The sequence below is a fragment of the Pezoporus flaviventris genome, unplaced genomic scaffold, assembly GCF_033815535.1.
Source record: "Pezoporus flaviventris isolate CSIRO_AGI_PZ_B2104156 unplaced genomic scaffold, CSIRO_AGI_Pfla_v1 ptg000085l, whole genome shotgun sequence".
Classification (NCBI taxonomy): Eukaryota; Metazoa; Chordata; class Aves; order Psittaciformes; family Psittacidae; genus Pezoporus; species Pezoporus flaviventris.
The window spans coordinates 407713-420336 of NW_026892633.1; the positions used below are offsets into that span (position 1 = coordinate 407713).

The 12624-nt window shown below is 49.1% G+C and overlaps 1 protein-coding gene across 2 annotated transcripts in view; it reads right to left on the reverse strand.

The window, feature by feature from the left end:
• The window catches only part of LOC133280694 (casein kinase II subunit alpha'-like), a 34124-nt gene that overhangs the window by 10383 nt on the left and 11117 nt on the right, over nt 1-12624 (reverse strand). For both annotated transcript variants that reach the window (XM_061475612.1, XM_061475611.1), the window contains exons 3-4: nt 5949-6050; nt 4480-4530 (exon numbers count right to left, since the gene is read on the reverse strand). In XM_061475612.1, the coding sequence (XP_061331596.1) occupies nt 4480-4530; nt 5949-6050 (153 nt within the window). The remainder of the gene's footprint in view (nt 1-4479; nt 4531-5948; nt 6051-12624) is intronic.

Below are 12624 nucleotides of genomic sequence, written 5' to 3' on the forward strand. Positions count from 1 at the left end.
TTGTAAATGTGACGCTCCAGGGCAGCCTTGGATGCAGCAATCACAAGATGGTCGAGTTCGAGATCCTCAGGACAGTGAGAAGAGCGTGCAGCAAGCTCACTGCCCTGGACTTCAAAAGAGCAGACTTTGACCTCTTCAGGAACCTGCTTAGTAAGGTTCCATGGGCTATAGCCCTAGAGGGCAGGGGGGCCCAAGACTGTTGGCTGATATTCAAGGATCATCTGCTACAAGCTCAGGAGTTTTGTGTCCCAACTAGAAGGAAGCGCAGCAGGAGGGCCAGGAGACCTCCTTGCACGGATAAGGAGCTGCTGAGGAAAATTTGAAGGAAAAAAGAGGCTTATAAAAGGTGGAAGCAAGGACAGGCGGCCTGGGAAGAGTACAGGGATGTTGCCTGGGAAGCTAGGGACCAGGTTAGGAAAGCCCAGTTAGAATTAAACTTGGCTAGGGATGTGAAAGATAACAGAAAGGGATTCTATAGGTACATTGCAAATAAAAGACAGACTAGGGACAATGTGGGCCCTCTCCAGAAGCTATCGGGAGAACTGGCTACCCTGGATTTGGAGAAGGCTGAGGTTCTCAATGACTTCTTTGCCTCAGTCTTCAATGGCAAAGGCTCTGACCACACCACCCAAGTCTTGGAAGGGAGATGCAGGGACTGTGAGAATGAAGACCTTGGGCCCACTGTAGGAGAGGATCCGGTTCGAGATCATCTTAAGAACCTGAACGTGCACAAGTCCATGGGACCTGATGAAATCCATCCGCGGGTCCTGAAGGAGCTGGTGAATGAAGTTGCTAAGCCACTGTCCATCATATTTGAGAAATCATGGCAGTCAGGTGAAGTTCTCGACGACTGGAAAAAGGGAAACATAACCCCCATTTTCAAGAAGGGGAAAATGGATGACCCGGGGAATTACAGACCAGTCAGTCTCACCTCCGTGCCTGGCAAAATCTTGGAGCAGATTCTCCTTGGAAGGTATGCTAAGGCACATGAAAAACAACAAGGTGCTTGGTGACAGCCAACATGGCTTCACTAAGGGGAACATGGACAGTGGGACTCAGTGCACCCTCAGCAAGTTTGCCGATGACACCAAGCTGTGTGGTTCGGTTGATACGCTGGAGGGAAGGAATGCCATCCAGAGGGACCTCGACACGCTTGTGAGGTGGGCTGATGCCAACCTCATGAAGTTTAACCATGCCAAGTGCAAGGTCCTACACCTGGGTCAGAACAATCCCAGGCACAGCTACAGGTTGGGCAGAGAAGAGATTCAGAGCAGCCTTGTGGAGAAGGACTTGGGGGTGTTGGTCAATGAGAAAATGAACATGAGCCAGCTTCAGTGTGCGCTCACAGCCCAGAAAGCCAACCATATCCTGGGCTGCATCAAAAGGCAGCGTGGAAGTTTTGAGTCAAAAACCTGCTGTCCTCACAACTCCCAACAGGCTGAACATCCTGAAACAACCTTTCATCACTCACCTTTTTTGCCCATCTCTTCTTCAGCTGCAAACTTGCTAGTGTGTTTTAAGATCAAAACAGCAAACCCAACCCGAAACTGCTGAAGACCTGGTTCTGTCCCCTTCTTTCCCGAGGGAATTTCCCTTTTGGAGCAATGGAAGGTGCAGTACCAGGTACGCTCACAGACTACACAAAACAAGAGAGTTGTTGGTGGTTGAAGGACAGGCATCTCATTGCTAGTTTGAAACCAATTAGCAAAAACCATTTAATTTCACTGATTTAATTTCACTCAACTGACTGCAAAGCCCTGCAGTGCAGCTCTCATTTAAAGCAGATGACTGTGGGATAGCTTGAGTGCTACCAGATGACAAGTAATACAGCAGGTCTGAAGAGAAGCACTAGCCCTGTACACAAGCTGCGGTCCTCATGCAGCAGCATACACATGTAGTCTAGTTCCAAGGATGGAACTGATCATCCCTAGAACTAGTTTAGTTCTAAGGATGATCACCATCATCCCTGCAAGTACAGAGCCATCACTTTCAGACAGGACTGTCCTGGGTTCAGCTGTAACGGTTATTTTTCTCCATCCTAGTAGCTGGTGCAGTGCTGTGGTTTTGACTTTAGCCTGAGAACAGTGCTGATAGCAACAACTAAAAACATCGGTGTGTTAAGTAATGCTTACTCCGATCAACGGCTTTTCAGTCTCATGCTCTGCCAGGGAGGAGGGGAAGCCGGGAGGAAGCAGAGACTGGACACCTGACCCAAACTAGCCAAAGAGGTATTCCATACCACAGCACTTCATGCCCAGAATATAAACTAGGGGGAGTCACCCAGAAGGTCCAGGTCGCTGCTCGGGTTGGGCTGGGTATCAGTCAGTGGGTGGTGAGCAATTGTATTGAGCATCACTCGGGGTTACTGGGGGGTTTTCCCTTCCCTTTTTAGTCTTATGTTCTCTCCCCTTGTTATTTCCCTTATCATTATTATTGGTGGTGGTAGCAGTAGTGGGTTTGTGTTATACCTTAGTTACTGGACTGTTCTTATCTCAACCCATGGGAGTTACATTCTTTCCATTCTCCTCCCCGTCCCTCCAGGAGCAGGGGGGAAGAAGAGGAAAGTGAGCGAGCGGCTGTGGGGTTCTGAGTTACCGGCTGGGCTTAAAGCTTAAATCATGACAAGGACTCAGCCAGGCAACTTAATAAAATGTAATCATCTCTGGGGAGATATCGCATAAATCTGCTTTTTATACTGTCATTTAAAAATAGACAAACCATGTGTAATACAAGCTGGTGCTTCTGATCCAGAATCATCCACAGCCATTGCTTAGGCCCCACAGAGCCACAGCTTCTGGAGAGCTGAGGAAACCCAGCAGCTGTTTTCCCAGGTGCCCAGACATGAACAATGTCCTGCCATCCGAATGGGCAAAGGGGTGAAGGTATTAACAGTAAACAAAAAATAGTAACATTGAAGGAAAGAAACTGCTGGACAGGAGACAACTTAACCTTGTGAGCAACTACTGCCAACAGGACAGAGAAAACCACAATCCTGTAAAGCAGTCAGCAACCTGCTGTACACAAGCTGCCCTGGGAAACTCTCATGCACCCTGAAGGCGATCTGCCAGTGAGAGGCACAGGCACTTAGCTCCAGCAGAATTTGGCTGCTCAGGGAGATCAGGACAGTGGAGCAGAGGGGACAATGACTGGAGCTGGGTGCTCTCCAGCTGCTTCATGTATAGAGGTATAGGGCAAGCCAAGACCTCCAACACAAGTCATCTCACCTACTCTGTGTGTTTTCTGCTTGGCAAGGGCACTTCAGAGCACGGGAAGAGACAGCTTGGGAGCCTCTATGGAAGATATCCACAGGTACCCTCTGTAATCTGTAATTACACTCAGTAATCTGCCAGTTAGCTGTAGCCCCAAGAACCTACCCAAAAGAGGCAGCAGATCCCATGGGAGTGTAGCTCCAATAACCCACACGTCCCATATATAGTTAGTGAAATTGAGGTTACAAATAAGCTCTGAGCACGAACAGCCATACTGTCTGCCCTGGGAGACATGCCTGCATTCCCAAGACAAGTTATTCCTGATTTGTACCAATCAACATCAGAAGCATCAATACTTTCTGTCTTGGACTTGCACAGCTCTGAATCTGGGATTCCTTGAGAAGCCAGGCTCCCTCCTAAAAACCTAGAAATGATCTGCTGTAAACTCATAGAGCTGTTTCTAATGCAACAGCATGTCTGGGACAGCTGACCTACCATGGACACCCAGCCCTGCATTTTGCAGTTCAGAGTCCCTGTTGGCCATCAGCCTCAAGTTACTACTTAACACTCCACTTACATGGGGGAAGCAAAGATACCATTAAAATAGGTGTAGCTGCTAATTAGATATTTCTTGTGTGGTTCAGCTCACTGTTGTCAGCCAGAAGCATTTCAGTCACACAGGCAGCGGTAGCTACACTCAGAGAAGGACCCACTTCATTTTGGGAAGGAATAATACCCCTCAGAGCTCCCCAGAAATCTGAAGAGCCATGGAATATGCTGCAGGCTCAGGCAAGCAGAAAAGCTCTTCAGATGTATTCAAGGCTGCTCAGTCCCCTGCTACCAGGCCCATGGGCAGTGGGAGGTGTTCTCTCCAGCCTCTGCACCCCACAGTCCCCAGGTCTGAAGGATTCCAGCACAAACTGGTGTCACCTACTCCATCAACTGCACTGCTGTAAATAGAGAACCACAGCACAGGGATTAATTTGGGCTGAATATATAGCACAGCAGTAATTACTAAATTGAGAGGGGAGTAAAAATATCTAACTTGTTGAACTTACTCCTCCAAGTTGGGAGGAGATTCAGCTTTTTATTTCTTCTCATCTAGAGCCTGTTTACAGATTTCTAATTTACAGGGAGAAAGAAAGGTGAAGCTGACATAGGTGAAAACTCCAAACTCCCCCCACAGTTCTCAAGAAGTAACTGGCAGCCCAAGATCACAGTACTCAACAGAAACGGGAAGCCTCCCCCCTCCACACTCAGGCAGACTCACCTTAAAATCTGTGTTATTGATGTACTCAAACACCAGAGCAGGGGTCTTTGACTGCAAAAGAGAAAGAGAGTCACGGTTTAAAACACCCTCTTGACCTTCCTTTGCTCCAAGAGACCCAAGAAAGCTTTTGCTTCCTGCCCAACCCTCGCTTCAGAGAGTGGGACAGGAGCAGGACAGTGAGAGAAACACAGCCCTGCTCCTGCAGCAGACAGAGGCAAGCTCCACTGAGACCCCCCCCCCACCAAGCATGAACATGGCATTTTGGTCAGTGCTGCTCTTCCCCATGCCCCAGAGCAGAGACAGCACTGGACAAGGCAAAGTGTGTTGCAAGCCATCACAAAAGGAAGGTCACCAGGACTGCCAATGCTACAGCAGTGTCATTTCCTCTCTGTGGCTGCCAACAGGCTGGAGTTACAGACCTCAGCCAGCTGCTACTCAGATAAACTTCCCAGGAATGGGGTAATTGTGACAATGCAGACAAAGGCCAACCGTATCCTGGGCTGCATCAAAAGGAGCGTGACCAGCAGGTCGAAGGAGGTGATCCTGCCCCTCTAACTCTGCTCTCGTGAGACCCTACTTGGAGTATTGCGTGCAGTTCTGGTGTCCTCAACATAAAAAGGACATGGAACTGTTGGAACAAGTCCAGAGGAGGGCCACGAGGATGATCAGGGGACTGGAGCACCTCCCGTATGAAGACAGGCTGAGAAAATTTTCTGTTCAGCCTGGAGAAGAAAAGGCTGCGTGGAGACCTCATAGCAGCCTTCCAATATCTGAAGGGGGCCTATAAGGATGCTGGTGATTCATGCTTCATTAGGGATTGTAGTGGTAGGACAAGGGGTAACAGGTTCAAACTTAAATAGGGGAAGTTCAGGCTGGATGTAAGGCGGAAGTTCTTTACTGTAAGGGTGGTGAGGCACTGGAATGGGTTGCCCAAGGAAGTTGTGAACGCTCTATCCCTGGCAATGTTCAAGGTCAGTCTGGACAGAGCCTTGGGTGACATGGTTTAGTGTGAGGTGTCCCTGCCCATGACAGGGGGGTTGGCACTAGATGATCTTAAGGTCCTTTCCAACCCTAACTATTCTATGATTCTATGACCTCTAGTCACTGGGCAGGACAGCAACCAGAAGGATGAAAAGTGCTTAATATCCAATTGCCCAAGGAGATACTTCCAGATGCCAGACAGGAGTTGGAAGGCCACAGGCTCTGCTTTCTTACAGAACATTTGTAGGGCTACAAAACTTCTCCCCTCATGGAAAACTCACAGAAGGGGTGTAAAAGAATCTGGGGAACATGGAGAGGAACATGAGCCCATGCAAACCAACCCACCACAGGAGACCCTGATGAGCTGGACACCGCTCACCCCCGGCTGCACAAAGGCACAGGCAGCACCTAACCCAAGCTGAGAGCAGGAGCCAAGGGGCAGCTTCTCATGCTTGCAGCTGGTGGGAAGGCAATACATGGGCACCTACCACTGGATCCTTGACAGTGTCAACCAGATTAATGATGTTGGTGCCACCACGTAGATTCTCCAGAATCTTAACCTCGCGTTTTATCTTCTTTTTTTTCACTGGCTTAAATAGACAAAAGAAATTAGAAGTGAGAGTTCTTTCAGAAATTAACATCGATTTCTGCCACCATTTTTGACTGGATCATATCACCTCCCCTCCTCTCCTGCTCCCACCCTCACCATGGAACATCTTTAGCATGAACTAGGACTTCCCTCTCATCAGTGAAAGATTTCCACTCATCAGGGGAAAATCAAACCACTCCAGACAAACATAATTGTGACTCCTGTGACTCCAGTAACTGTGGTTAAAAGCATCCTAAACTCCTCTGTGGAAATCTCAGCACACTCATTCTGTGTTATGCATCTAGAGCCACAGGACAAGCAGGGCATACCTCATATCTCAGCTTTTGTTTACCAGCACAAACCAGTTCTTTACTCCTTAATCCCAAACCATTTCCCAACAAGTACTTTAATCCATTGGAACAACAATCTGAGAGCCTCCAACACTAAGATTTCTCATAAGCTCAGACACTGCTACACCTAACTGCATGCAACCACCCCAAGAGCATACACCCAACTGCATAGCATCTATATACCATGATTAGTTTTAAAGTCTACAGACATTTGAAACAGTTTTGACTCCCCAGATCTGCACAGACCCAGGAACTCCCTCTGCAAAGTAAGCTTTTTTCTGGCCATCACCCTACACAGACTGACACAGACCAGCTGCTCCCAAGGCAGGGCATCCACTCCCAGGACAGCACTAGCTCTGTGCCTGCTCGGAAGAAAAGGCAGCTTAGAGCAGCTAGGAGGAGAGCCTTGGTTAGTGACCGGTGTGGGCATCACTGGTTGCAAGTCACTGGGTCTAGCAGCCCTTCACTGCAGAGCTGGAACATCCCCTCCTGCACCACTGGTACCACTGCAGAGCCATCCTACAGGGACTGGTAAAGCCATTGCTCTATCTCTGAGGTTTCCTGATGAAAACCTTCCTCTCCAGACATTTTGCTTTCTACAACATTCACCATTCAGCATGGAGTCTGCTGCATGAGGAGGGGAGCAACAGGGAAGAGCAAAGAGGTACAAGGCACCTTACCAAAGTGACATACGTTATCAGATGTGAAGGACAAAGAGCCACAAGAACTCAACAGCTTGTGCTCGCCACCTCGCCTCTGCTGCAGCCTCCCACTTCAATGAGGGCTGCAGAGTGCCAATGTGGCAACTCACAGTCTGTCACAGGCAAATCCAAGGCAATCCCTGGTTTCAGACCCCTCACAGGAATGTACAAGCAGATGGGAGAAGGAACAGAAGCCTTTTATATAGTGGGAAATATGGTGCTTAAGTGATAAAATATGCTGTCTTTCTAGGCTCTTTCAGGTGGCTGAAACCTTCAGATTTGAATCCTGCCCTTCTCTTCCAAGTTAAAAGGCAGGAGCTAGACTTTCAAGCCAAAATATGAGAATCTCAGCCTGAAGCAGAGTGCCAAAAATAACACCAATGCCGACACAGGGAGCCTCAGCACCTCATAACACCACTGTGGAAAACAGTAGCAAGGCCACCAGCTGTTAGTTAGAGCTGGGGAAAGGGTGACCAACAGCCCGGGGCAGGACCCAGACAGCTGGAGCCGGTAGGAGGTTGGACAGACAGGGAGAAGCAGCAGGGGTATAGAAACTAGAAGTGACAGGACAAGGGGAATGGCTTTAACCTGCCAGAGGGAAGACTGAGATGAGCTCTTAGGCAGAAGTTCTTCCCTGTGAAGGTGCTGAGGTGCTGGCACAGGGTGCCCAGAGAAGCTGTGGCTGCCCCATCCCTGGCAGTGTTCAAGGCCAGGTTGGACGGGGCTTGGAGCAACCTGCTCTAGTGGAAGGTGTCCCTGCCCATGGCAGGGGGTTGGAACTGGATGAGCTTCAAGGTCCCTTCCAACACAAACCAGTTGAGGATTCTATGATTTCTGAACCTGAGAGGAAGATGCTTCATTAGTGACTAATTTCATTTATGTCAGCACAGGGACAAACACCACCCTTGCATCACCCACATGCACTCATCCTACCAGAAGGCCAAGATGGAATTAGAAGATGTAATTTAGTTACTCTGCTTGCCCAGCCTCTCTGCTGCAGCACCTGCACTGGACTGGGAGCTCAAGCCATGCCTAGGACAGTCAGGAGGACCCAAAGCTCACTTTGAAATACCTTCTCCATTGTACTTCAAGTTATCTCATGGGCCTTTTGCATCAGGTGGGTAGGGGAGGATATCCCTCTGAGATTTCCCTTTCTCCTTTCATAGCAACCAACACTCCCACTGGGGCAGAAGATGCTGTCTTCCAGTCACTTCCCCATGTTTCCACCTTTTTCAGGACAGGAAAATGATACCTTGCATGATCTCCACCAAGAATCTACCCCTACCCACAATTTGCTTATTAAAAGACACAAGCAGACAGAATCATCACCTTTTGGAAAAAAGGAGAGAAGTTTTGTTGGTTTGGGTTTGGTTTTTTTTTTTTTCCAATGAAATGCCTGCAGATCATCCCCAACATCACTGAGGGAAAACACTCCAGCAAACACTGTCTCAGCAAGAGGGCAAGTTCAAAGCTGCTCGCTGTTTGCATGTTTTCCTGCTTAGCTGCAGTAGCACAGAGCTCAGGCCGGGTTGTCTGCACAACGCTATAGTGCCTCCATGCTAGTATGAGCCCTGGACAGGGTGGGAGCACGGGAAGCCTTACTCATGGCAGGGGGGAAGAAGTGCATTCTCACAGCGCTCTCCCCGCCTGCAGCCAGTGCTCAGGATGAGGTGTTCTGCCACTAGGTAAATAGGGAAGAGGTGGGGATGGATAAATGCCACGGGCTGAATGTCAGCTTAGAGGAAAATGTCAGCTTAGAGGAAAAGCTATTGCCTGGAAGTTTCCTCAGGGAGCAATGCAGGGGAATGGAGGATTTTCCCATTTTAGACCTGCAGGAGGAAACTGGTGACTGCTGACCTTCCCCTGCCCCAGCTTTCACCCACCAGCCTACCCAGCCACAGGCCACCTCCTACCCACGTGTTGTCCCACACCATTGCTCCAGCCTTAACTGCAAATGCTGTCTACTACCCAAAACCACATCACTGGGGCTCAGTTTTTGCCCGGCAACTGATTCCAAGGCCAAGCTCTTGCATCTGGCAAGTCAAACGCCACTCCAGCACACAGCCAGTACTGCACTGGAGCTAACTGTTCACAACCAGAGAAACTCTGATGACTTCCTTCCTGACCCCAGACCCCAGCACTGCTGAAGCCACGGGCAATCAGCAGCATATCCTCCAAGCACCAGGATTAAGCTTGCATTGCTACAACTGTCTCCAAGTCACCTGATCTGTCTCTCCAAGGATGTTGACTCCAAACATGCATGGATTAAATGTGAACTGAAGCTATTATGGCCTCCAACCATCTGCCTCTCCCAGCTTGGGTAGCTTCTAAAACACCAGCCCTTGCAGCCAGAGTATTTTTAACAGTACTCATTTAACGCTGTTTTATTAAACCAGGCTATGAAAAGCAGTGTTTCGGGTTGTTTCTCCTACCACAGCTCAGCCCCCCTGCCCTGGGAGGAGGACTTCCAGCAGAGGAATGGAGCAGGCACATAGACAAAATAAACTACTCCTGAGTTTGATCAGCCTGTGTTTGCAAAGCAGCGTTTTATACTGGTGCAGACTCCAACTCCATCTGTTCCCATGGCAGAGGCATTTCAAAGCTTTCCTCCATGCTGGGATTCTCTAGTGACCAGTATGAATCAAACTCTCATTGTAGCCCTTCCCTGTGAGACAGGCTCCAGCAGAGTCCCTCTGCTCCATGCAAACACCTATTTCCATGAAATCTGTAGAAACTTGACAGCCTGGAGACTTCTGTCACATTTGGTTGAAATTGGCCAACCAGTGCAAATACTACTAGGGGGGAAGAGGGGGAGAAAAGATGACAGACAGCAGGATTGCATAAGGCTTGTTTCCATAGGAAGCCAGGCTAAAAGACATACCTCAGTTTAACCATGTCTACACTGGGAACAGTTTAATTACTTCAACTACAGCAGTACCCTTAGAACAACATCACTGTCTAGCACAAGCCAGTTCCCCAGGAAATTGCTTCCTTCCTCAGGCAAACTTGAAGTGAGGTGGCTGTGGATGGTGAAGACAAACATGCAGCTTATGGCTGTCTACTGTGCAGAGGGACAAGGTGGCCTCCAGCTACAGTGTAGGCTTAAATTTTAAACTAACAATAGTGTGTGCACCTTTAACAAAGTAGAATAGACTAAACTGTTCTCACTTACTAACACGTAGAGAGAAAGGAATGTTCAGATGATGGGGGAAGGAACATCATGGGACTGATAACAACTAGGAAGACAGTAAATAAGACCAAGGATGCCAGCCTTCAAGACAGCAGAGTGGCGCCCAATATGGAGCAAGAGTGGAACAGAACAGAAGCAAGGACATGCCAACTGCTAACTCAGCACTAGGACCTTGCGAGTGTGCGCAAGCACTGAGGTCATTCAGTAAACACAGTGAGGAAGACTATCTGTGACCACCAGAGACCCCCACTCAGCAAGAAAGCACATGTGTAATTAGGATGTAAATATTATTAGTTTCTGGAAAAGCTATGAATATGCATGAGTATGCTAAATATAGAGCTGCTGTCGGCAAGTATTGGGCATGCTCACCTTTGCGAAGCTATTTGCATGTGTGCCCAGCACTGCAATAAAGAATGCTGCTTTCTGAAACTCAAAATTGAGTCTTAGAGAGGTTCTCTGACCGACTTTTATGGTAACAACAGGAGGATGGTCTCTACTGGACCCAGCAGCTCTCACTCAACTGTCCCCTGCCAGCCACCCTTTGCTGCAGGTTTCCTCCTGTACCAGCCCAAAGGATCCCATGAGGGGGCCTCAATCCACTTGAAAGTCAGGCAGAGGAGGCAGTGACAGTGGCCAGCGCTATCCCAGCTGCCTTTGCCCAAAGCTTGGGAAGCACCACATGATGCCATCCCTCTGCAGAAAATGAGGAACGGAGTAAGTCGTTGCTTTGCAGTCAGGTAGATGCAAAACACCCCTCTGACTGAGAGATCAGATCCCTGGTCATTTTCTATGAGATCATGTAAACTTGTAAGCGGGGAAGAAGTCCAGCTGCAGCAAACACCAGATAGGAGAATTAACACTGTTTGCTAAAATAAACCTTTAAATACAAGGCTGCAAATATCACTTCCTGTCTCCAAGTAATGAACAGTTAATGATCATTTTTACTTTTTACCAGCCTTCTCCAGCATTTCCAACTGAGAGAGAAAAGCAGTGACCAGGAAGGCATGTGAAATATGAGTTAAATCCAAAGCACTGTGATGGTGCCACAAAGACCTGTGGTGGAGGACAGCTGGTGATGGATGGAGCACACAGCCGCCACCAGCAGAGAGGGAACACTGAGATGAGCAGCAAGGGAAGCAGAGGTCTGAATCCAAGCTTTGGGGCAGGTCAGGGTTAAATCCATGGCCAGTATGCATGCACATGGGGCTACTGTGGGGGCACAAGAAGCTGCCCAGGGCAGATGGGCTGGCTGCCCACCTTGGCAGTTGAGCAGTGCAGTAGGTTCCACCCCGAGGCATGTGTGTTCCAGTGATGATGTGCAGAGGAGCCAGAGCTAGATTTAGCCTTGGTTGTGCACGTGATGTTTGCATTGGTGCCCTTAAAGACACTGTTTGGAGCATGTGGCTGCTGGCCCTGCCTCATTCAGCCCTGGACCTTTGATGGTCAAGCTGTTCAAAAAGGGGAGAAACAAGGAGCATTAGCAGTTGATGAGACATAATCCTAAGGGCCTATTTCCAAAAATGCCCAGGAGGCATCTCTCAGAAACCAGCAGTGCATACAAAGCAGTGAAAGGGCGACCTTGGTGGCCGTGGAGATGTCCTTGTGCTGAGGCAAAGATGTCTGCCAGGCAGAGCTGCTCCACGGGTGTGGGACCATGTGCTGTGGATCCATGGACAGAGCAAGGGGCTATTGGGCTAGCTTGGGTTCAGGGCACTGGTGCTGGAGCACTGTCTGTTGGTGATGGGCCCAGTTCTGCATCTCATTGCCTGCCCACCCTAGGGCAGGCATGATTTGTCCCAGCCTTGCATTCACAGGGCAGCAAAAGCCCCACAGCTTGCTGGCTCCAAAACAAACAGGGACAGAATGACAGAAGGGCAATTGGACCTGTAATGGATGGGAACCCGGCTGGGAGTTGATTCCCTCTCATGACTGAGAACCATAACAAAGGATGTTGTTTGCCACAGTGTATTCAGCAGAGTACATATGTTTGTGTTCATCGTGACTGTTGTAAAGAGGCGGGAAAACACAGGTGTGCAGCTGTTCTATGACCTTCGTACTTGGCTGCACTGGGGCGCCTGGCCAACGCTCTCAGAGTGGACAGTGGTGAGATCATGATAAACTGCACAGCCCCAAGAGTAAACAATTAGAGATCTGGCATAAAGCCGGGTGTTTTGATAAGGGTATAAAAGCGGGACCCTCTTGTGGCCATGGCAGAAGCCTCACCTATGGGTGGACGCACTGCATAGGAATTTTCCCAATTACCTGAGACTCCTGGCATCAGCTGCAACGGGGCTTCCCAGCTGGAAGTGTGGGCCTGGATGATTCAGTGGTAAT